Here is a 24,417-nt window from a genome sequence, read left to right on the forward strand (position 1 = left end):
GGACTGAGGTAGCAGATCCTTTCATCTTTGCGGCAGTTTGGTAATTTTGGTCGCATCGGTGGCATCTTGGCGAGCCTTACGATGGCGGCAGCGCATGGTACGGGACGTGCATCGTCATCTTTGAAGGTCGTGTTGTGGTGCGTGTGCAGAGATGGTAGCACGGGGATGCTCAAGCCTGAGTTGGTAGAGGCGTGGTATGGGACGCTCCTCATCGACAGAAGGTTACGCTGTGACAAGGATGGTGTGCTGCTATGGCGGTGCAATGGCTTGCGTTGGTCCTAGTGGTGTTAGTGTGGTATGGGACGCACTTCGTCGATGAAGGTTGCAATGGTTGTTGTGCTGCGATGGAGGCATGGCCGTTTATGTTGATCGGCGATGGCGTGGTATGGGACACGCTTGGGCGACTTTGGGGCAGCACCTGGGTGAAAGTCATTGTTCGTTGAGCCAACAGATCGACGACGGCAACGCCTTTGGGCGCCATACTTCTTATGTAAGGCATCTATCATGGCTACTCCCCTCGTGTCTTGTGTTCTTCTTGTGAAAATCTTCTCCATGCAGGACGGGTATCGTGCCCTCCTTGGAGGCGATGTTTTTGAAGTTCTCAGGTCTTCTCTGCTCAGTGTTAGCCGTGGAAATTAGTTTTGTCTATCTAGTGGTTCGTGGTCATGGTCTTAATTAGTGAGCTAATGAAGAAGTACCTATCATTGTTCGTAATTGGTCAAGCTCTGACAGTACTCTTGCCCTACATGGTATGAAGATGGATCATCAAGAATCGACTTTACGAAGCAAGTCATGAAGGATGGCTACTCGAACTGCAATTTTGATGGGATCCTTTTCTTTTTTTTTACATGTCTCTTACATGACGTTGTAGTGGCTACTTTTTTTATAACTGCGGTTGGATTTCTGAAACCGGATTTTCATCCGTTATCTAAAAATCAAATTTATCATGGGTCAAGACCTACGTGTCTTCGGAATATTCCTTTTCCGGCACCGGCTGTTGAGATCTCTGCCTCCCTCCACGATCCAAATTGCCCGGTCAAATGGTTAGCGGGGGATGCGATTTGTTTACGGCGCCCAAGATCGAGTACGATGACTGACGAGTGAGCGGTGTAATTTAGCCCCAGCAGATGCAATCATTAGTGGGAGCCATCAACACAAATCGCTCTGGATCTTGCCTAAAGTAGAAAGGGGAATACAATACTGGAGGATGATGGCATCGCGTAGAAAGGACAGCGACAATCAGAAAGGCACGTTGGGTAGAGATCAGATTCACAAGTGGCTAATTGTGTGTTTTTTAGACGAGATTGTTCATCATAAGTTGATCCTATAAAATTTATTAGAATAACTTTACTCTTCATAGTTATATTATTTATTAGTTTGTGAGGGATAAGATGGTGTGAAATCAACTCATTCCATCCTATAAACCAAACAAATAAAGAAAACAAGGAACGAGAAAACGACGCGTGACTTCGTTTCTCGAACCAAACACCCTACGAGGGTGGCGATGGTATCACGCAACGGGGCTGCGTGCCTAACGATCGAGAGAACGACAAGATGGATTGTGTGCGTAGGCTTTTTGTTTGTTGCTCCTGATCAATATGATAGTAGTATAGTACTATACTACAACCTTCGTTCTACCACGTACTATTATATTTGTTCGTAGCACACTGTACGCATAGACCAGTGAAATGCGTTTTAAGGGAAAAAACAATGTAAAATGGCCATCTATATTCCTATTAAATGTCCAAACTCAATTATTCTTTTCTACTGAAGCATTTTAATTAGAGTAGAGAATACAAATACTGAAGTAACCATATTTTCAATATCCTTAATAGACAAAACATTAACTATTTTTCTCGTAGGGTCAGGTCATAAACATAGTGAAGCTGAGAAAGTGTTTTTGCCATTTCTCTACCTGAGCTATTGTTTCCTTGCTTGGGCTTAAAGGGAGCAATGGCCGTGAACGAACGAACACACAGAGTCAGGCCTGTTTTCGTTAGTTTGGGCCGCACACCATGGCCTCGTTTGTTTCGTTCGAGAATATCCGCCGCACCAAAACCATCATCACCCAGCCAGCCGGCCCAGCCCAAGTACCTATCCATGCTGCTGCGCGCGGCGACCGCCGGCGCGGTGCGGCGGTGCACCTCGCTGGCCCCAGCGAGGTCCGCGCACGAGCTCGCGCAGGCGCAGGCGCAGCCGCGGCCGCGGCCGCGGCCGCAGGCCCAGGTGGCCGGCCCCGAGCTGCGCAGCTTGGAGCCGTCGTGGGTCCCGCTCTACGTGAGGCTCTCGAAGCTGGGCTCCGGCAGGCCGCCCGGAAGCGTGGCGGCGGAGCTGGACGCCTGGGTCAGCAAGAGGAGGCCGATCTCGGTGGTGCATATCGTCGCCTACGTTCGCAAGCTCCGCAAGTTCAAGAAAGATGCGTGCGCGCTCGAGGTGAGACCTTCCCCTCCCCATTCCCCGCGAACGTCCGCATCGCCTTGAAGTGCTGGGCTTAATTTGGACCGAGATGTGTTTGCGCCTTCCTTATGTTGTTCGATGCTACATTTGCGCCAGCGTATTTTCGATAGGGTCGTGGTGAAAGTAGAGGGGTTTGGAGTTCGGGTAGGGATAAGCGAGGAAAGCGGGTGCTTTTGATTCAAGCTCCATCTGTCTTCTTTTCGTGGATGATTTAAATCTAGAGTCATTATTCGATGCGCACGGTGGAACTTGGATTCAACAAAATGACAGGAGTACAGGACAGGACTGTGTTGGCAACCACTAAAATGGTAATTTGATGTCTGATACTAAAAGTGGAACTCGGTGCCATGCTCCGAAGGTTTCAGAGGTCCACATTGAAGGTAAGGATGGTATTGCGTATCTTTACCAGCAATAATTGCGAAAACAGGTGTCATATTGTGGTGCTGCTTGTTCTGCCTGTGAACTTTGTGAGCTCCAGGTAGGATAACGTAACTGTAATTATATTATTTTTATTCTGTTTTGCAGTATCTTGACCACTAAAATTTGAATCAACGAAGGATGCTGCAGGTTCTTTTATTTTTATATAAATGCTATAGCTAATATCGTTTTGCCTTTTCATCAATTGATAAAGTGATAGGAAATAGACTATGATGACGAAGACCATCTATAAGATGATTTGAGACTCAGACTCAATATACTGAGGTGAATTTTACTAAAGTTGCTTAATAAATAAACACTAAAATTTTCTATTTGAATGACCACAGTGAGCCAGTGACTACAAATTTCATTACTTAACACATTAATCTGCATGTGGTTGAGAGTTCGGACTTGAGATCATGCATGTTGATGCGTATCTGTCTAGGGATGTTTGCATTTGAGTTGACAAAAAAGGGTTGAATCCTGAAAGCCCCTGGTTTTGTTTTCTCAAATACGCAAGAGCGTTGTGTATCATTATATTAAGAAGAGAAAAGGTTTAGAAACCCGTAGAACACCACACATTATACACCCCTTCAAACCAAACAACTTACATATACTCGCCTTTTAACATATAGGATAAAAGGATATTGAATTTTGCAGTGACATGGCATTCATTGTTCTTGGTGTCTTGTACTCTTAATTCTGCTCGAACATATAACTTTGTCTTCCTTAATTCTAGTAGCTTTCTTGCTTTAGACATGTCCAATGTATCATGACTTGTTTATGTATGTAGTCATTGTAAACCTTTCTCTAGAAATTTAATTGAAGGTTCCTTTAGAAGCAAGGGAAATACTACCATTGTCCTACTATTTCCATGGTAGAAAACTATAGCCGGTTCTTTTGAGCAATCAAGAATCTTGTTGCTTGCACTGCTGCTATTGAAACAATGTTGGGTGGTGATCTTTGCTTCTGCTAGACTGGGTGCTGGATGCCTGACAACAAATAACATAGTGAATTCAAGCCTGATTCTTGGCAATGCTGGCTCAGTGGCTCATTTATATTACTCCCTCGTCAAAATATAAGGCATGATCTGACCTGGTGCAGTCTCCAACGCCACACTTTGATCGCTGATATCTTATTATCACAATGCTCAGGACAATGAAATTGCATCATATGAAAGTGCTTTCAGATATAAAATCCAATTTTATCAAATTTGTATAGTATAACCTAAAAAATTCAATGACTAAGTTTCTGTCAAAGAGTTAATAATTTGAATTTGGACTGCCAATAATTTGAATTTGGACTGCCCTTACAAAAAGTGAACGAGGGAGTATTGATCTAACATAGAAAAGCAGATTTACATGTCTTAGTAAAACTCATGATATAGCATGGCATGGTACTTGTTCCAGTGCTCTGGTTCTTGTGAGTATGTGCTTGTCATATTTTACTTGTATTGTATATTCATGTCCAAATGATAGTTGTTATGCAGTGTGATTTTAATTCCTAGACCTAGAGTTTTTTTCCCTACTGGAACCAGTGGAAGGATTGAATATTTTGGTTTATAAAACCAGTTGTGCTCTCTGAGGATTGTATTCCACTTGGGTCATTTTGGAAAAGGCAAATATTATGGTCTTGAGAATTTAGCTGCTGTTCGGGCGCAACCTCGTTATGAGCAAAGTATTTTTTTATATTCACTATATAATATTTGGCTGTCCTGTTTTATACCCAGTTGATGGACTGGATGGAAGCTCGCGGAGCAGAGTTGGGGCTCATTCATCACACGCTGCGCCTTGACCTCATTTCCAAAGTGCATGGGATACAGGCAGCTGAAGAATATTTCTGGAGCCTTCCGGATATGTTTAAGTCAAAGAAAACTTATGCCTGTTTGCTTAATTGCTATAGTGCACATGGGATGGAAGATCAAGGTTTGGAACTCTATGAAAAGATGAAGGCCCTGAACTTTGTTCCAGATACGCTGATGTACAACAGCTTGATGGCCTTGTACCAAAAGGCAGGTCAGCCAGAGAAAATCCTTACCACATTTGAAGAAATGCGAGAAAGTGGTATAATGGCAGATAAATTTACATACTTCACATTGATAGAAAGCTATATTATAATGAATGACCTAGATGCCGCTGAGAAGGTCCTGGAAGAATTGCAGGATGTGGCTCCAGTTCACTGGTCCTTGTACACTCTGATGGCTAACAGTTACATCAAACTAGAGCAGTTTGGCAAGGCGGAAGCAGCCCTAAAGAAAGCCGAGAAAGTTATGGATAGGGCTGAATTGCGCTCCTGGCATTCCCTCCTCTCCCTCTATGCCTGTTCTGGAAATTCAACTGAGCTTAAGAGGATCTGGGAGTCTTTGAGGTTGGCATTCAAGAAATGCTTGAACAGAAGCTATCGGGTGATGCTTCAAGCCCTGAGTACGGTTGATGACTTTGACTGTTTGCAGCAGATCTTTCAGGAGTGGCAATCCAGTCATGAGTATTATGACATGAGGATAGCTAATGTTATGATTAAAGCTTACCTTGATAAGGGTATGATAGACGAAGCTGAGGCTATCCGTCAGAGTGCCATGGCTCAGGGTCATTGCAACGAGAATACAGTTCAGATATTTGCGGAGTTCTATTTGGATAAATCTAATGTTGAAGCGGCACTAGAGATCTTGAGAGATGCAAAGAACATGGTAACAGCACACAACTGGGTGCCATCGAAAGAGCTTGTGAGCAGATTTCTGAAATACTATGAAGAGTCAGAGAATGTTGATGGTGTGGAGTCTTTCTGCGAGGACCTGAAGAAGCTTGAATGTCTTGATGGGAAAGCTTATGAGGGCTCGATGCGAACCTATATGGCTGCACAGTTAGAACCAACCCATCCATTGCTCAGCGCATTGAAGATGACGGGTTTCACATAGAACCTGAGATGGCAAAATTGCTAAAAAAGTGTCTGGCAGTTGAAGATGAAAATGTATCTTTTAAGAAGTTGAGGCTACTTTAGCTACTTTTTCTCCGATATAGAGCAATATTTAACCTGTTGAAGATGTCATTATCTCGTGAAAAACAGGGAGGAAGCATCTGCTGTACGTAAAATCGATGATCTTTGTTATCCCTTTGCTGCCACCGAATTTCCGTGGAAGCATTTGGCATATGGCATCACATTTGAATATTTGATGCTCTGCTAGACTGCTAGGTATGGCTGGCTACTACCTATACTTCTTGTATGATGATGTCATTTGCAAAATCCATATTTTCTCCTAATGTTTATATTTTACCATGCAGTCGATTGCAAGTACAGTATTATCTATTGCTTGTATGTTACCGAACGTTCATGAGAGGAGCAACGCAGCAGTGATAATGATTTCTGGCGTATTATTCTCTAGGTACTCACATTCAAGGAATGTGTTGGGCTGGCCAACGAAGCAGTCACATGTTGTGTGTGTGTGTGTGTGTGGGGGGGGGGGGGGGGGGGGGGGGGGGGGGGGGGGGGGGAGGGTCGGGGTCAGTTGTCTAATTCACTCTATTTTTTCAGGGGAGCGTAGGGGGGATTCGGTTGAAAATCATAGAGACAACCACTCGAAAAAAAAGGGACGCCGCCATGAACAGGTAATGGACCCGTCATCTAATCAGAAGCTTATCTTCAGATGATTGCAAGGGGCCAGGACATGGACAAGACATAAATTTAAAAAAACATATAAAAACTGAAATTAACAGTATTTAACATGTCTTGAGCTTTACAAATTCTTCCATAAATTTGATTTGACAGAAAGCTACAAAACACAAGCAACTTCAAAAAAAAAAAGAAAATAATGACAAAGATAAACACATTGCACTATTTCATAAACACAAAATAAAAAACACTAAAAAAGAATTACAACTAGATTGTTACGCGCAGAAAATGAGAACGATGGCATAGACAGGACACAGAGTTAAAACAAACAAACGAAAAGTGAAATAGACAAAAAAAAAACATACATCACACTAACAAGATATTACAAAATTCTTCCGTTAAGTTGATGCGACCCAAAGAAATGACACCCTACATAACGTAAATAGCTACAAGAATATTTAAGAAATTTTGACAGGAAATACACAACACGATAATTCATAAACACAAAATGAGAAAACTATTAAACATTGCATGCATGCGTTCAGAAAATCTGAAGGTATCTGCATCTCTGCTGGGTTTAGCAATGTCTCCAACGTAACTCCAAGTGCAAACTATATACGTTTGAGCAGTTTTAGGGGAATCCAGCGCCCTAATGAATCAAAATAAAGCAAGCACCCTCACACACGTGTATTTTCGCATCCGAGGGTTCTGAGATGAGCACTTAGCTGAGTGGACCTTTCTGTTGCCAAGAAACCGCAGGCATATCCATCAGTGGCGGACCCAGCCGGAAATTTTAGGTAGGGCAGAGACCAGAAGCACAAATTTGACCAAAGCTGCCAAACTAGTAACAAACGTTTGTAAACATAGATAAGTAGCACAAAATAAGAACTTTTGTAGATGAAAAGAAGTAAAAACGTGGCATGCCTAATAAAATTCCAACAATAAATTGATTAATGAGTATACCCACAAAAAATTTGATTAACGAGTACAACTACTAGACCCGGCAATCACATATCACAAAATGGTTAATATTATCATGAGAAGAACAACTACTATACCCGACTAGCACATATCAACAGCTTGTGCCTATGCATCTCATGGCCCAATTAGCTTGTGCTGTCTCTCTGACCATGATGGTTTACGTTGGCAGTCAGCTCGCTTCCTGCGCACGAGATTTGTGAGGGAATCAGGCAAGTAGGCAACGGCCAGCATAGCAGCGGTGAACGAATGAGTCATTTGATGTTTGGGCTTAATCTACCACAGAGCGCTGAATGGGCTCTTCTATAGTTGTCTGGCCCATATATACCCCTTCGCTTTCGTTGTTGTCTCCTCCCCCCGGCTCGGCAAACGCACGCACAAACAGAACCCACCAAGCCGGCGGCAGCTACTAGGTGGTTACACATGTGTACGCGATGCGCCGTCCGTACCCACCCATGCGAGGCACCATCGATCGAATCGGAGGGAACAGCAAGCACAACAGCCCAGCGGTCATCCGTGTGCTGTCAGGCCATATTCGCTACCGGGCTGGGACATGCAGTGCTATCAGGCCATATTCGCTACCGGGCTGGGCTAAACAAAACAAAAGCGCAAGATCACCCAAAGGTTACCCAAGATCACTTGCATATTGGTTCACGACATCGACATCATCACATTGCATATAAACACATAAAAGAGTTGTAAAGGTAGCACCTAAAATTATTACAAAATTTGATGAATAAATTTGAAATATATATATATATATAGATATATATGCGAGAACACAAAATTACATGCATGAATGGTTAACTTTCACATCAACTGCACAAGTTAACAACTTATGAAACAAGTTTGAAAGTCAGTTGGTAATGTCTTTGCCAAAGGCATCACCAAATGATATTATATCATAACATAATCCATTAGGACCTGCGAAACAACAACAAAGGAATGGTGAGTACAGAGGTACTCGCAAGACATACTCCAATGTCGGATCTAGAAGCATAAACTAGTACCTTTCACTCATAATTTTAGTGGTGACTCATGCGCAAAGACTTTGACTAATGGGTCGTTAATCCTTGTCCCATTCATCGCACGCCAAGAGCCCAGTGGCCACATCTTATAAGAGTCTACATGTTGAGGAACCACACCATATCCGAGCCTCAAGCTCACACACACTAACACTAGCACTGACAGAAATGGTTCACTCCTATCTCCTCCTCCTTCTAGTGTTCCTCTCTTTCATCTCCAGCTCGCCATCCATGGCGCAGAGCAACTCCAGCGACTCTCCAGCTCGCCATCCATGGCGCAGAGCAACTCCAGCGACTATGAGACACTCCTAACTGTCAAGAAAGCCTGGGGCAGCCCTTCTGCTCTCACCTCATGGAATCGTGGCCTCTGCGCCACGGCGAGCCTGAACATGAACATTCCGGCGTGCCCTTACCACGACCGCAACCAGATGAGAACCAGCTTGATCATCTTGTTCTCGGTGGTCGCCGTCGTCCTGCTCATCGGCGCCGTCGGGTGCTTCGTCATCCGGCGGAAGACGCGCGAGAGGGACCTGATGACGTGGAAGGTGACGCCGTTCCGCAAGGTCGACTTCACCGAGAGTGACATCCTCACCAAGCTCGGCGAGGAGAACGTCATCGGCAGCGGCGGCTCCGGCAAGGTGTACCGCGTCCCGCTCCGCTGCGCCGCCGTGGTGGCGGTGAAGAAGCTCTGGAGAAGGGGCAAAGCCGAGGAGAAGGTTGGCAAGGAGTTCGACTCGGAGGTGAGGATCCTCGGCGACATCCGCCACACCAACATCGTGAGCCTCCTCTGCTACATCTCAAGCGACGATACCAAGCTGCTGGTGTACGAGTACATGGAGAACGGCAGCCTCGACCGGTGGCTGCGCCCTGCCGCCGCCGGCGGCGGCGGCGTTGCCATGGCCCCGGCGCCGCTGGACTGGCCGGCGCGGCTGGGAATCGCGATCGACGCGGCGATGGGGCTCAGCTACATGCACCACGAGTCCGCGCAGCCCATCATGCACCGCGACGTCAAGTCCAGCAACATCCTCCTCGACCCGGGCTTCCGCGCCAAGATCGCCGACTTCGGGCTCGCCCGGATCCTCGTCAAGTCCGGCGAGCCCGAGTCCGTGTCCATCGCGGGCGGCACCTTCGGCTACATGGCCCCAGGTAAACTAATGGCAAGATCGACACCAACTCCTCTGATCTCGGGCTAGAAGGTGATACGTGGAGACTACTAAATACTGATACGTGGTCACTCTGCTCTGGTGTGGTTGCAGAGTGTGTTTTCGGCGAGAAGGTGGACGTGTACAGCTTCGGCGTGGTGCTGCTGGAGCTCGTCACCGGCCGGGCGGCGAACGACGGCGCCGCCGAGTGGTGCCTGGTGGACTGGGCGTGGCGGCGCTACAAGGCGGGGGGACTCCTGCACGACGCCGTGGACGGGGGCATCCGGGACAGGGCCGTGCACGTGAGGGACGCCGTGGCCGTGTTCATGCTCGGGGTGATGTGCACCGGGGAGGACGCGGCGTCCCGGCCGACCATGAAGCAGGTGCTGCAGCAGCTCATCCAGTACGACCGCACGGCCAGCGTCGCCGGCGCGTGCCGGGACGCCCACGACGATGACGACGACAACGCTGCGCGGGCGCAATTAGGCAAGGGGAAGAAGGGCGACCGAGGTGTCAAGGTAGCGTTGGATAGTGGAGGAGAGTTTTGGGATGGTGATGTGGAGATTAGCAGCGGCTTCGTAGCACCTCCCGTTTAAGGCGTCTTTTTTAAAAACTAAGAAAGGGCATAACAGATTTACAAATTTCCTTTATGAGCATCAATTTTCATGTGCGAAACATTTGTGATGGAATCAAAATATATGCGTACACTATATTTTTTAAAATATTCATGTACATATTTCAAAGTATGCATAGGACTGGATATGACCCACAACATAATAGGAATATAAATTGTTGCAACTTCATAAGCTTTCTCTCGCTCCACTTCCGTCCACGCGTGTCTATTTCTACTATCACCTAGATGTTGGCGTTGGGGAGGTGGAGTCTCACTCTATGATGACATGCTACCAGCGGCAACCTCCTCGACACCACGCATTGCTGGTTGCTGCCATAACATCTCCATGGTTGCCCCCTCCTAGCATAGACCATTAAGTCGTTTCATATTAGATCAACAAATTCATTTCAAAAGACATTAGTAATCTTATCAGTAAGCACTCAATATTTTGCAAGCACCATGATGAGTAACAAGTGTTTTAGCGCACGTGTATGATCTGTTATGGAATGAATTTAATCTCCATTTTCAAAAGATAGTCTCATTTCTGAGTCACAGAGAAATCGTTGGCCCTTTGAGTTACTGTTACCCAACTCGCATGAAATGAATTCAGAGCTATACCTTAAAAATCAAGTTTCTGTTATCCAACACACCAGCTTTTGAAGTTTCATCAACCTGTAAAAGTAAATAAGAATTCTGCCCATTAGAAAAAACATGGAGAATGGAAAAACATGATATTATCTTAAACGTGCACGAATAAAGAACAGAAAAACAGAATTCTAGAGCGTTAATGATATGCAAGTTCACCGTTAAATGTAGGAGAGCCCAACATTCCGGTGACAATTTCCACAGCACATACATGCACGTATTTCAAGACAAAAATGTTTGAAGCACTCATTTGTATGAATGTACATCAAAACTCAATGATAAGCGCCTTATCGAAACTCAATCCCCCCATACAACTTCCAGAAGATTGGAGCACCACGTTTCGCATCCATACCATCTGGGCTTCCTGCTTTCAAAAAAGGAAATGTAAGCAACTGAAACTTGCAAGACATGAAAAAGGGAGAGCTTGACTTTCTGAAAATGAGGGATGGAACAAATTTTTAACAGGTCTCATGTTTGCCATGCTAGATTATCCTTGTATCTTAATTGCAGTTGCAAAGATGGAATGATCAGACAGGGCAGCAACAAAGATGATGTATAGAAGAATAGCACAGGTAGGCAGAAGGATAGAACAAGAACAATTTAGAAGTCCATCCTAATCAGGAACATGCCAGTTATTTAGTTGAGGAACTTTCCATACATCTTTTTTTCCATAATTGTGCAGCTGAAGAGAAAGTTCAAATATTTACAAGCTCTCAACCTGACAAATTTCTAACAATCCATAGTAGGTGCTAAAATCATCTAACTGGGGCCATATATTCTATATATTCTATTGTTGACAGCTTCTAGAATTTAAAGTATTCTACATATGATTTAGCAGTTATCAAACCTGCAAGAGGTAAATGAATCAAATGCCAGTTTGCAGCCTGCACATCTCTACCAGCTTGCTGCATCACTAATATATATCTCACCGAGACATTCATGCCAAACATTGCAAATGAATCCTTTTCCATATGAACAGTCCCTGCAACGAAATAGAGCATTGTTGTGAGGAATAAAAGAAGATGATTTGCAATAAAACATTAGCAGGATACAATGATCAGACAACCTGCTAGTGATTTGGAATTCCGTTTCGTTATTTCGTATACGATCCGTCCATTTGCTCTTCAATTTCCGTGGCAAAATAACTTAACTGGTAGTTGCACATCAGCATCTTGTCTTTCTCGAATTTTTTCCCACCCATTGGTTCTTCGGTTGCCCACTAAAATGCAGTATGGGAATAGGCTTTTAACATCACCTCTTCTAGCTCACTAAAATGGATTAGCCATTTTACTCTCATCAACGAGGCCAAATTCGTTTCTTTAATTGCTCAACTATGTTGCATCCACATGGGAATCGGCTTCGCTTCTTCCTCGGCAATGACAAGAGGCGGCTCCGGCCGATTCGTGATGACAATGGAGAAGAATGATTGACCCCAAGAGCTTCGGTATAATTTTACTCTTTCTTGGACCTGCTTGCAAGGGGTTGGATGCAACTTTATGCTTATATAAATAAAAATCAGAGTGAGTGTTGTAGCTGTTCTATTTTTTTTATTGAACTCACATTTTTTACCCTAACGAACAGACGAGTTTGGTTGCTCACCATGTGTAGTAGGCGAGCATAACTTGTTGAATGATTTCTTTCCCTGCATAAGAAAGCAGCAAACTAAAGTAGAAACTCACATTGGTGTTGGCGGTCAATAAGGGCCTATACTAACCAAATGATTGCACAAACTGATTTTCATTTATGAGTGATTTTTTAGTACATACTAAAATACACTCGTACCGTACATGCATACCCATGACAAGTTCGTGTATCAATTTAACATTTTGCAATTTATTGAACCAAAATGATATAATCATGCAAATTATTGTATGATAGTTACAATTTATTCTATTTGATTTATGGTCTATCTTCTATTCAAGTTAGGCATGTCTAATTGTGCGTACATTTTTTGTTTTCTGTATGATAATTGTCGCGTGCCGTGATTCCTATTCTCTTTTGATAAGGTTATTTCTATCCATCCATTTAATAGTTATCTCGGACTTGACGCATGACCTTTTATTCCTCCACGCGAGATTGGTTAGGAAGGTATCAAGAAGTCTGAGCCTTAATGAATCATTAATTTATGAGAAATAACTAATAACGTGGTTAAATGGAAGATAATTGATCATGGTGCTAAAGTGAAATACGAGAATGGACATGAATTTATTTATTGTCCAAAATTGTCAGATACGACAATCATTCTCTCTTTTTTCTCGCCACAAAGTTTATGCCGTTTTGAACTTTAGCAAGAAAAAATGTGACGAAATGAAGCTTGTAGTTCTTTTTTGGGAAAAATGTAGCCGAAATTTTTTTTCTTTCTACCAAAGGCAATTCAACTAGGAAAAGAAATGGCAAACCCTCCCTGGAACTGTTAGCTGAGATACTGCATTTCGCACCGATAAGCAACGCCCCTGATTTCTCCTCTCTTCCTCTCCAGTCTCCAGTACCCGAAACCCCGCAAACCCTAAACCCATGGCGCCGCCGGCCCCCTCCGCCGGCGCCCGCCTGCTTCTTCTCCGTCGCCTCCTCTCTACGGCTACCGAAGCAGTGGCGGAGGCTGCTGCGCCCACCGCCGCCGCCGCCGCCCCTGCTGCCGCCGCCGCGAAGGCGGGGGAGAAGGGGGGCTCGCGGCCGCTCTACCGTCGTCTGTCGGCGCTGGGAGGCGCAGTGGAGGGGAGCGTGTCGCGGGTGCTGAACAAGTGGGTGCGGGAGGGTGGTACCCCGCGCGTCGACGATCTCGTCAAGCACGTTAAGGAGCTCCGCAAGTACAAGCGCCATGCCCACGCCCTCGAGGTACGACCGCGGATCGACCGCCCATTCGATTTGAGCTCTGATTAGATAGTTCCTTGGTGGTTTATGGGAGGGGCGGTGGTAGAGGATAGGTGAGATTTTGCGGCAGCAAGTAGCAATCGACCTGGAGATGGAGATGAATCGTCCAGTGCTTTGCTGGAATTACCGGTTACATTAGCTTGGGAAGATTTGCATTTAGTTGGGGACCATCTCCTCTCTGGCCATGGCACAGATCAATGATGGCGACGGTGGAATCCTAGTTACAGTTTGAACTGGTCCTGCTCAGGCTGCTCTGTTCAGCCCTTGGTAATAATGGAGATAACAGCAGGGAGTTGTCAGTTGGGGCAGCTAGAGTGTACCCCGGGGGAGAGGGTTTGGCACACTTCTCGTATGCCTTCTAGTGTGCAGAAGCAATGCCTAATTTAGCTGTATAGTTTCACTTTGAATAGCGATATTGCTGAATCCACTTATTTTCAGTAGGTGTTGATATGCTTGTTAGCCTGAACTGGCTTGGTTTGGTACTTTGGCTTATTGTAGGTTATTCAGTTAAAAACGTTTTACTTTAGTTTTACCATGTGCTACATTGCTTCATACATATGCTGATCAGGTTTATGTTCACTTGTCTTTGGGTATGCTGGGCTGCTGTCATTGTACTGCTTTTATTTTGCTTATTGGTTTCAACGTGCAGCTCTAGAGTGTGCTTCTGAGATCTATTTTGGCTCACAAACTTTCCTTGTGAATTGTGGTTGTTTACACTCATTCTGGACCACACATATAGTTACTATTTTTTGGATTCAGTAACTAATTATAACCAATTTTATCCCATGGACAGTAACAAAATATTTCACTGTAACTGTTAAAATTCTCCTGATTAGATTCCTTGTGTGCCACTCGTTCTCGGCACATCAAAGCAGTGCCACCCATTTTACACATGATTTGTTTTCACGACTTTGTATTGCACTTAATTGGAATAATTTAAGCACGTCAGGAAGGAGAATCAGTGTGTTTGTTATCCAAATCTATGTAGGCACAACTATACCCTGAGTTATAATCATCAGTCACAAAATATTAGTAGTGTTTCTTAAGTTATCAACTAGTCTTGATTCACAGTTCTTTGTACATATGCTATTAATGCTCTAGTTATGTTGGTAGTACTTCAACTATAATGTGTGATCGTTTTCACGCAGCTAATGGATTGGATGGTCAATGCAAGGGGCATGCACATGTCACACACTAACCATGCAATACGTCTGGATCTCATCTATAAAGTGCGTGGCCTTGAGGCAGCTGAGAATTATTTTGCTAGTCTCCCTGATCCAGCCAAGAACCATCGAACTTATGGTGCACTTCTTAATTGTTATTGCTCTGCAAAAATGGAAGAGAAAGCAATAGATATCTACCGCAAGATGGATGAGCTTGGCATCTGTTCCAGTAGGTTGCCCATCAATAATCTGATGTCCCTTTACATGAAGCTAGGCCGGCATGGGAAGGTTGACAGTCTCTTTAAGGAGATGAAGGTGAAGAATGTTAAACCGGATAACCTCACATGCTGCATTCTGATGACCAGCTATGCATCATCAAACAAGATAGATGCTATCGAAGAACTTCTGAAAGAAATGGTAGAGAAGGATGTGGCTCTTGGGTGGTCTGCATATAGCACACTCGCTTCTATTTATGCAAATGCTGGTCTGGTTGAAAAAGCAGAGTCTGCTTTGAAGAAACTTGAAGGGCTTGTTGGTGTTGATGATGGCAAGCAACCTTTCGATTTCCTTATGAGCCTCTACGCTTCAGTAGGCAATTTGAGCGAGGTCAATAGGGTATGGGATGTGATAAAGGCCAAATTCTCGAAGGTGACCAACACAAGCTACCTTGGCATGCTTCAAGCTCTTTATAAGCTCAATGATATTGACCGTATGAAGCAGATTTATGTGGATTGGGAATCCAATTATGAAAATTATGATGTGAGGCTGACAAATATGATGATCCGTGGCCATCTGAAGCTTGGCATGACTGACGAAGCAGAGTCATTGTGGGAGAAGGCCAAGGAAAAAGGTGCAGAGTTCGACTCCAAAACATGCGAGTTATTTCTTGATCACTACATGGGTAAGGGGGACATGAACTTGGCACTGAACTGGGTGGAAAATATGGTCAAACTCCCCAAGAAAGCAGGGAAGCTCGATCTGGATAAGATCCACAAGTTCCAGAAATATTTTGAGGAGCACAAGGACGCTGACGGTGCTGAGAGGTTCTGCAACTGCCTGAGAATGCAAGGGTGCATTGATGGGAAAGCGTACGAGTCCCTCCTGCGCACATACTTGGCAGCCGGTAAGAAAAGCAGTTCTCTCCGTCAACAGATCAAAGATGATAAGATCGAGATCTGCTACGACATCGGGAAGTTACTGAAGAGGATGGGTGACAAGGGACGATGAGATACATATATTTCTCTTGACCTCCAATTCTGTAGTGATTGATTCTTAAATGACCTCTTTCATGAGCATCATAAAGCAATGTGATAGATCCAACAGTCATGGTGTTCTTTGGCTGTTCATGTAAGGGATAGCAGATAGCTCATGGCTGGACTGGTGGTGTTCCAGCCTTTGCTGCTATTGCAAGAAGCAACAGGGAGCAATGAGATTCCTCCAAGTGCAACGTGAGGTCTTGTCTAGCTAGGCTTTTTTTGCGATACCTTTTTCATACTTTATTTTTTTATGTCATGAACTGAGATTGCTGTTACAGACTACTACAGACTACTACTGGAGCAAGAATCCTACTACAGAGCGGTTTCCCTTTCCATGTCTTGTGGTCAGTGTGCCATCAGATTGATGCCCTGACAATGATATGTGCATGCTCGGGAGAAGTGTGGTGTGGATAGGTCTCTGTGAACAGGGCAGCCTTTCGTGCTGGAAATAATTGCCTGCAGGACGGTAGTCCAAGGCTGTCAACAGGTGATGGTTTGCCTAGACTGTCTTGTCATACCGTGAAAAATGGTGAGCCAGATACGATGACAATGTATTTGTTCGCAAAGAGAACTGAATCATATCGTCTCATGATTGTGATCTGTAATAATTTTATTTGCGCCAAGTATTCTCTCCACTTTACGGTACAAAATGATGCATCAGAAATTGACCGCCTCCAAATGTTCAAACTGCATTCAAAACTTTGAACTTTTTGCCAAACACCTCTCTCGCGGTGGATGGAGGAATGAGGGTACATTAATAGTTATGGGATACATCTCTCTCTCGTCGTGAGGGAATGATGCCATGTAACAGGGTTTAAATCTGGTGTCTAGGAATCCCGTATAGTGGAAACTAGATGCCCTATGCAACCTCGAAAACTGGTCACAAGATGCTAATCCAATGGATACGATTAGAGATCTAGTGAAAACTAGATATCTTATGCAACCTCAGAAACTGATCACAAGATGCTAATCCAATGAATATTGCAGATGGGATTAATTTGCACTTAACCCCCGTCGGTTGGCAGGTTTTTTCCGAATCCCCCGCCCTTGAATCTGTTTCCCCTGCCCCTTCTATCGCGATAAGCCGTCGCCGCCCCTTCCATCGCGATTTCCGTCGCATTTCGCACCTCCCGGTCGGGATCGTCAAGGACATCCTCCTCCGCGTCCCGGCCGACGAACCCGCGGGCCTCCTCCGCTCGGCGCTCACCTGCAAGCGCTGGGCGCGCCTCATGGCCGACCGCGGCTTCCGCCGCCGGTACCGCGAGCGCCACCGGCCGGCGCCCATGCTTGGCTTCCTCGCCAACCTTGTCCGCACCGACGGCGTCGCCCGATTCTTCCCCACGGCTGGCTTCCGCACGCCCCGCGCCGACAGCGAGGCTACCGCACGCACGACGCACGCCATGGCCGCGTCCTCCTCAACCGGGTGCCGGGACGGATCTACCAACGGGCCACCAGGATTCCGCCTCCGCCCTCGTCGTCTGGGACGCATCACCGACGAGCAGCGTCACCTCCCCCTCCTCCAGCTCCGGCGCCGCGAGGGGGGGGGGGGGGGGCGAAGCGGATTCGAGGGGCAGGGGGATTCGGAAAAAACATGCTGACCGGCGGGGGTTAAACGCAATTAACCACATCTCTAATCATATCCATTGGATCCATTGGATTAGCATCTGGTTGGATCCATTGGATTAACATCTTCTAACCTTGATTAAGAGTTTCTAAGGTTGCACAGAATCAAGAGTTTCTAAAATTGCACAGGATATCTGGTTTCTCTAAGGTTGCACAGAATCAAGAGTTTCTATGGTTGCGCAGGATATCTGGTTTCCACCGTATACGTTCCGGTGTCTAGTTCGTAGTGATCATAGTTTTCATACAAATTTTTTCGGCTGTTTAATGATTTTTGCTATGATGAAAGAGGCCCACAGGTGTTACTGGACTTGGTTGTAGCCGAAAAGAAACTGGACTTGCACCATCTTGTTATTCTTGTAGCCGAAAAGAAACTGGAAACTGCTGTGGACGTTGGCACATTAATAGTCATCTAAACTATTCCTCAGAAAAAATAGTCAGCTAAACTGCACCCAAGACAGCAGCAGTGTTTCTGCTACTGCGAGTAACCTTGTAAACAAAAACGGTTACATGAACGGAGGTCCAGGGAAGCTCACAACACCAATTGCCCATAGCAAAACTAGCTGCATTAAGCTAACACTATATTCATATGTAAAATCACAGACCAAAGAAACCTAAAACCACCCCCGGGAAAGATTACAGAAACGCTGCTAGTCTTATTTTTTCTCAACCAGAACGTCTATTTTACAAAGCAAGCCAAGAGACAAACATCAGGCCTGGATTTCAACTGTTCAGGGCTCGCAGGGAGGGGCTCACTTGCCCCCTCCGGGCCCTCCCAGCGTGAGCACAACGTCGTGCAGGTCGCTGTTGCCCCGCTCCGGCTCGGACTTGACGGCCTTCGCTGGGAACCCTCCTTGCCGCGCGTGGTGGGCGCAGTCCGGCAGCACAAAGCCCGTCGCCTGCGGCACCGGCCGGGCGTGGACCGGGATGGCGTGCGCCAGCAGTGGCCGCTGCTGGGGAGGCACGGCCGAGCTCGTCAGGATCTGGTGGTGTACTGCCGGTCTTGGAGCCGTCACTCCAGGTCCCTGAGATGGAAAACGTCAAAAAAAAACATGCAAACCATGTATGGAATAGTTCGTTTACAGGAATGTTTTGCTTACAGGAGCAAAGAGAACGCCTCTGAAGAGTTGGCCATTCACCACAGCGGTCATGAGGTACCCTGAGTCGAATGCTCCGTCAATCGTCCCATGAACCTCTGCGCCAATCTGCAGGATTGAGCAAACATGACAGTAGCCGTTAAGAAACATGAATGATACCACTGAACATTTCCCTGTTGAGAAAGTGATGTGATAGAGTGGCATACTAGGGGAGGACCGGGAGGCCGGGGCTGTGGTTTGTGATCGGAGGAAAGGAACTGCACTTCCTGCCGATGTGGTGCAATGGTGCGGAGAAACTGGTCAGTCTTCAGAGGCCTCGACGAAACACCCCCAGGTCCAGGAGCCCTCAGCGTGCCGTTGGCACCTCCAGGTCCAGGAGCCCTCAGCGTGCCATTGGCATTGAGGCGGGTGAATGGTTGCAGGGCTGAAATCGACGTGTTTGGAGAGGCTGAAAGCTTGTGAGCTCCATTCTGCTCCTGGTCAGACTGCGACGGTGAAGAATGTTGGGAAAGAGACAGTGAGTGCTCCTCTTGCTCTGACTCGGGTTCATTTGGGCGGGCTTCACCAGTTTTTCTTCGCTTCGCATGGCCATTCTCTGAAGATGTCAAGTATGTATGTAACAAATACATGTGAGCGTCACTAATATAACACCGACAGAATAGAAGCTTTTTTTTTTTAACTTACCAAGGCCACGCAAGAACGGATTTCTTTGCTCAATTTCTGCTTCTCGAGGTTTCTGAACCATTTCTCCATTGCTCACACTTGCATCTTTCTGCTGCATTGTCTTTTGCGTCAAAATTGGTGTTTACAGGACAAATTAAGATCAAAACTACTCATGACAAATTAAGCTACTCACAGTTTCTGATCTCAGAAATTTTCTCTTCTCCTGGCTCCAATGGTTGCTAAGAACCTTGCACATCGAAATGTTGTACCGGCCATTTGGATGCTCGGAGCCCAATTGCAGAATGAGAAGCTCATTCAGGGGACGTTCATCTTCACCGCATCTGTAAATTTTCCAAGGTATATCAAATTGTTAACCAATATAATGTGGTTGTTTTTTTTACATTATCAAAACTATTACAAATGAATCTGTTCCAGCAAACTTACCCCCCATAGATTGCAATGTCAGTATTCATGACTACCGCTGTATGAGAAAACCGTCCCTGTGGTTGCTGCCCACATATCTCAAGCTGACTCCATGAACGGTTTGCAACATCAAGAACCCAGACATCACTGTAGTATTGTTTGTCACCAACTCCTCCAATAATATAGACCTACAAGGATGTGCTTTATTCAGAATCCAGTAAAAGAGTTCTCTTGCAAAATGTTTAATGTTGTTTCAGTAGCTGATGCTAACCTTAGAACCAACACTGATAGATGCATGACCTGCCCTGACACCAGGAGATGCTCCCTTTACTGGAAACTGCAAATCAATGAAATTAAGTTAGCAACACGACTACGCTGAGATGAGCTGCAATTGAACTGAGAAATTTCTGTCTGAGCAGAATCTTAGATAGAGTAATTTTAAAGCTGAAAAGGCAAAGTTCTGCAGTTAAACATGCATTGTGGAAGTCAGCATCGAAGATGAATATACTCCTGGGTATTTTGCGAGAAATCTAATCCAGCAAGTCACCATCACATTTGGAAAGCGAAAGATAATGGCAATCAATCTACACCGGAAACATGTGCATCTGGCAGCGCTGTCACATTTGAGCCAAGCCACCATACATGACAAGGACGTGTCGCTTACCCTTGACCACGCCATGGTGTCGACGTCGAGCACGTCCACCTCGCCGTGGTACCGGTCGCCGCAGTCCCCGCCATAGACGAAGAGCCTGCCGCCGACGGCGACGGCGCCGTGGCTGTCCCTGGGCGCGGGGGCGTAGTCTCCCTTCACCTCCGGCGTGGACCACGTCATGGTGGGCACGTCGAGCACGTGCACGTCGCTGAGGTAGTTCCCCTCCCCCTCGCCGCTCCCGCCGAAGACGACGAGGCGGTCGCCTCCGACGACGGTGACGGTGTGGCTCTCCCGCGGCGACGGCGGCGCGCCCTTGCACTGCGGGCGGGTCCACTCCCCGGTGCGCAGGTCCAACACGTGGAGGTCGTTCACCTTCTTGCCGCCGTTGGTGCCGCCGAAGACGAGCATCCGGTGGCCCACCAGGGCGGCGCCGTGGCTGTCCCGCGTGCCTGGGCGCTGCCCTGTCGTGGCCATGGAGCTCCACGCCATGGTCTCCACGTTCAGCGTCAGGACGTCGCTGAAGTGCAGGCCGCCGCAGCATCCCTGAGGGTCATGGCATTGAACAAACTCCCGTCACAACAACGAATTACTCCATTACAACTACTGCAGAGAAAGTGACCATGGCCATTGACCACATGAACAAACAGATTGCGATTGCAGATTCGATTGACTGATGATCCGTGAAACCACGTGATTTGCACTGGAAAGTTCGATCGATCGCAGAGGACAGCGCCTCGGTCGGTCGGTGCAGTAAGTACTGGCGATCGACGACGTGAGGTGGTGCGGGTGTCAGCGTTGCTCGCATTTAACATTTTCTCTGTGCGTGACCACACCGCCATCACAGCATACCAATCAGGAAGAAGCTTAAACGCAGGGGGTGGTCCAAGCGACGGGGGGAAAGAGAAAGAAGAGCGAAAAAGGCTCTGTTCTGCCCCTTTCCCGCTCGTACTCCTACTACCGCAGTGCATTTGCCGCTACCTTGAGCCGCTCTGCTGAATGACTGAATCTTGGTTGAAATCAAAGAAAGTGCTGGTTTGAAGAACAAAAATTTGAGGTCTCAAGGATTTGTTTGTGGCTGGTGAGGAATTGGCAGTAATTCAACGAAAAGGCGAACCTACTTTTGCTTTACCACCACTCCTACTTTTCTCATTACTATGGAGGAATATTACAGCAAGGACCAAGGAGCCCCCTCACTTTAGGTGAAAGCTGCGGAACATTTTGCTGGTTCGCTCGCTTGCTACATCAGTGCGGGGTGCAAGAGGACAAAACGCGGCTCCAGAGGATGAACACCAGAAAAGATACAACTTTTTCTCCAAAAGAATCCCCCTCCGATCCTCACCCAAATAAAAAGAAAAAGTCACCAGAGATCACACAGCATGCATGCTCCTGATAAACTGAAAGATGCAAGCAAGACTTGGCGGCAGGCTGCTCTCCTGCTGACTGAGAGCTTCCACAGCTCAGGAGGTGAGAGATCAAAGAATATGCTTAGGAGGAGATGGGATCAAGACACCACCATGGAACGGGAATTGGCGGTTGGTTGAGGGATACGTACCCCGAAGACGTAGACGACCCCCTCGAAGAAGCAGGCGGAGTGGCCCCACCTCTCCGGCGGGTTGAAGCCGACCACCTTGGGGTACAGCCACATTGCCTTCCGCCGCCGCTCCATCCCTCCGCGGCTTCTGGTTCTCGGTTTCCCTCTGGAGAAGACGGAAGAGGAGAAAGGGAGCAGGGTGGTGGAGACTGGAGAGAGAAGACAGCGCCACCAAAGATATGAAGGAAGGAGAGGAAGAGTGAAAGAAAACCAAGAGAGGGTTTTCACAAGGCGTCACACCAGGCGTCTCTGTTGGTGATGCGATTTGCCACAAAGGGACGGGCGGGCGCCCCTCAGCTAGTGAGGCATCACACGTCAATCAGTCGGGTCGCTGGCTCGGGAGACGGACATGACAAGATTGGGCCTCTCAACTCATGTCCAAGGTTCTCCCGCAGCCCCCCCCCCAGCTCGGCACCCAGCCAGTACGCACGCACACCACACTGTGGCGACTCTGCCGACCCGGCCCGGCCGGCGCAGGGACACAGCACAGGCACAGCGCTGGTGGTGGTGGCTTGGCTACTGCGCGGAGGAGGGGACGGAGGCGAGGGGGACACGAGTGACCATGCGATGCAAAGGCGCCCCTGGCCCCTGCTCTGCTACTGCTACGCTCTCTCTGTAGCCTGTTGTGTGGTGTGGTGTGACCATGTATGCGTGCACAGGTCACAGGGCACAGCATCCACTGAGGCTGAGCCTGAGCAGCTCAAGCCTGAAGGATTGATGAAGGGGGTGTGTGCGTATGGGTAAACGTGTGCGTGGGAGTGTGTGAGGGGGAGTATCTAATTGCGCGCCTCCATGGACGAACCGACGACGGAGCATGGCTTTGGTTTGGTTGGGGTTGGGGTTGGGGGGGATTTGATTTGTTTGTCCAAATGAAAATGATGGGGAGGGTGGCGGCATTGGGGTGTGTGTGGGCGTGATGTGATGGGGAGCTGTGTTGTTTGTGTCGCTCGCTCGCACGTCTCGGCTCGGCTTCGGTTGTTTGGTGGGGGTGCGGATTCTCAGGGCCGAATGGGGGTGCGCCACCACGGCCTTGGGCTTTGCGGGTTTGGATCAAACCGGATTCATGCCTACAGTCCCTACGCAAATCGTAATGCATCGCAATTAGAGATAATGCCATAAAAATCATCACTGATCTTCTCAATTACTTAAACGAGAAGTTTTCAAAATATGACACCACTTTAAAAGGACCGACAATCAATGGCGAAGTTTGCCCAAAATTTAGGTGGGAGTAGAATTGAGCTTTGATCGGAAGCGAGGGTGTAGACGAGTACCTAGAGGAGTGAAGGTGAGATTGATAGTGGAAGTCAACACCGGCAATAGCAAGCCATCCAATCAAACCTTGCCAACGAGACCATCAAATCGAGCTCCTCCAACGTTGCCCAATACTAGCTGCAGCTCCTAGGAATTAACCCCTGCCGGCACTAGCGCGCTGCTTCCCATCCGCGGCTGCACTTGCAGCCACCACCTAGCATCGCCACCGCCTCTCCCTTGCTCTCCTTCCTCACCTCTGTGAAATTGCCATGCAGGGTAGCCGTAGCCGGAGTAGCCACACTAGCCACCAGTAAAAGGATGGTGTTGAGGCAGCCGACAGCGCTGCGGCGGCGGCCAGCGCAGCAAGGTTTTGCTCGCCCCTCGCGGTCTCGCCCTCACCCTCGTCGAATTGGTGTGGTGTTTCGGTACACAGGCTGGGAAGGGCACCCTTCAGGGCTTCAGCTGCTGGGCAAAAAAAATATTGGGCCATCGACTACCACCGGCCCAATACGAACAACTTCTTCCTCCTTCGATCGACAGACACCATATGCGACACTCTGACCTGCAGGTTATCACTCCGGCTGCCTAAACTCCATGGGGGATGAAAAGGGTGGGGGGTTCTCTACTCCATCGGTAGCTGGGGCAGCTGCCCCACCCTACTATATTTGGAGATCCGTCCAAAATATTGGTGAGAAATTAGTTCTAATTTTTATCTCAATCCCCGTCATGTTGCATCTGTCTAATAGAAAGGCCTGATTTATAGAGCTCTAGATATAGAAACTTGTGTATCTTTTAGAAGACCTAGTTATGAAGCTAGAGATTTAATATAATTTATATTAAATAATAACAATAAATTCAACTTAAATCTTGAAGCTGGAGTTAAGCCAAACCGTTTGAAAAGTTGAAGAAAAAAATTTGAAAGTAGAGAAAAATTAGAAAAAACCCAT

At 46.9% G+C, this 24,417-nt stretch overlaps 4 protein-coding genes across 9 annotated transcripts; 3 read left to right on the forward strand and 1 right to left on the reverse strand.

The window, feature by feature from the left end:
* The first annotated feature begins 2,078 nt into the window (after window positions 1-2,078).
* LOC117858291 (pentatricopeptide repeat-containing protein At4g01990, mitochondrial-like) lies at window positions 2,079-6,151 on the forward strand. The gene is given in 3 exon segments (XM_072294256.1): window positions 2,079-2,433; window positions 4,604-5,734; window positions 5,737-6,151. Coding segments are annotated over 3 exon segments (1,599 nt in total). The 5' UTR covers window positions 2,079-2,100; the 3' UTR covers window positions 5,872-6,151.
* LOC117858293 (receptor-like protein kinase 7) lies at window positions 5,921-10,606 on the forward strand. 2 transcript variants are annotated; one of them, XM_034741339.2, is made up of 5 exons: window positions 5,921-6,063; window positions 6,153-6,253; window positions 6,403-6,476; window positions 8,705-9,629; window positions 9,740-10,606. In XM_034741339.2, the coding sequence occupies exons 4-5, from the start codon at window positions 8,756-8,758 to the stop codon at window positions 10,219-10,221; spliced, it is 1,356 nt and encodes a 451-aa protein (XP_034597230.1). In that variant the 5' UTR covers window positions 5,921-6,063; window positions 6,153-6,253; window positions 6,403-6,476; window positions 8,705-8,755; the 3' UTR covers window positions 10,222-10,606. The 2 variants fall into 2 exon arrangements, with proteins under 2 accessions (XP_034597230.1, XP_034597229.1); XM_034741338.2 differs by having other exon boundaries at window positions 6,403-9,629; window positions 9,740-10,602.
* A 2,724-nt stretch (window positions 10,607-13,330) lies between these two features.
* LOC117858292 (pentatricopeptide repeat-containing protein At4g01990, mitochondrial) lies at window positions 13,331-16,796 on the forward strand. Of its 3 annotated transcripts, none has more exons than XR_004640941.2 (3): window positions 13,331-13,718; window positions 14,903-16,370; window positions 16,452-16,796. XR_004640941.2 is itself a non-coding variant. In XM_034741337.2 (2 exons), exons 1-2 carry the CDS (start codon window positions 13,398-13,400, stop codon window positions 16,142-16,144), a joined length of 1,563 nt encoding a protein of 520 aa, XP_034597228.1. In that variant the 5' UTR covers window positions 13,331-13,397; the 3' UTR covers window positions 16,145-16,796. The 3 variants fall into 3 exon arrangements, 1 of the variants encoding a protein (XP_034597228.1); XR_004640942.2 differs by having other exon boundaries at window positions 14,903-16,365; XM_034741337.2 differs by having other exon boundaries at window positions 14,903-16,796.
* A 1,444-nt stretch (window positions 16,797-18,240) lies between these two features.
* LOC117858290 (uncharacterized) lies at window positions 18,241-22,984 on the reverse strand. Of its 3 annotated transcripts, none has more exons than XM_034741336.2 (9): window positions 22,181-22,984; window positions 20,641-21,171; window positions 20,248-20,313; window positions 19,998-20,164; window positions 19,747-19,894; window positions 19,575-19,662; window positions 19,097-19,485; window positions 18,894-18,998; window positions 18,241-18,818 (listed from the first exon to the last, which is right to left on the reverse strand). In XM_034741336.2, exons 1-9 carry the CDS (start codon window positions 22,292-22,294, stop codon window positions 18,546-18,548), a joined length of 1,881 nt encoding a protein of 626 aa, XP_034597227.1. In that variant the 5' UTR covers window positions 22,295-22,984; the 3' UTR covers window positions 18,241-18,545. The 3 variants fall into 3 exon arrangements, with proteins under 3 accessions (XP_034597227.1, XP_034597226.1, XP_072150356.1); XM_034741335.2 differs by having other exon boundaries at window positions 19,575-19,665; window positions 22,181-22,981; XM_072294255.1 differs by lacking the exon at window positions 22,181-22,984 and adding an exon at window positions 21,264-22,163.
* Between the last annotated feature and the right edge of the window lie 1,433 nt (window positions 22,985-24,417).

The sequence above is a fragment of the Setaria viridis genome, chromosome 5 (assembly GCF_005286985.2).
Source record: "Setaria viridis chromosome 5, Setaria_viridis_v4.0, whole genome shotgun sequence".
NCBI classification, from domain to species: domain Eukaryota; kingdom Viridiplantae; phylum Streptophyta; class Magnoliopsida; order Poales; family Poaceae; genus Setaria; species Setaria viridis.

Coding starts and splice junctions, on each gene's coding strand:
- LOC117858293 (XM_034741339.2), top strand. CDS start 8,756: ATGGCGCAGAGCAACTCCAGCGACTATGAGACACTCCTAACTGTCAAG. Junction 9,630..9,739: donor CTTCGGCTACATGGCCCCAG/GTAAACTAATGG, acceptor GTGTGGTTGCAG/AGTGTGTTTTCGGCGAGAAG.
- LOC117858290 (XM_072294255.1), bottom strand. CDS start 21,596: ATGCACTGCGGTAGTAGGAGTACGAGCGGGAAAGGGGCAGAACAGAGC. Junction 20,314..20,640: donor ACACCATGGCGTGGTCAAGG/GTAAGCGACACG, acceptor ATTGATTTGCAG/TTTCCAGTAAAGGGAGCATC. Junction 19,486..19,574: donor TCCGTTCTTGCGTGGCCTTG/GTAAGTTAAAAA, acceptor TGACATCTTCAG/AGAATGGCCATGCGAAGCGA.
- LOC117858292 (XM_034741337.2), top strand. CDS start 13,398: ATGGCGCCGCCGGCCCCCTCCGCCGGCGCCCGCCTGCTTCTTCTCCGT. Junction 13,719..14,902: donor GCCATGCCCACGCCCTCGAG/GTACGACCGCGG, acceptor GTTTTCACGCAG/CTAATGGATTGGATGGTCAA.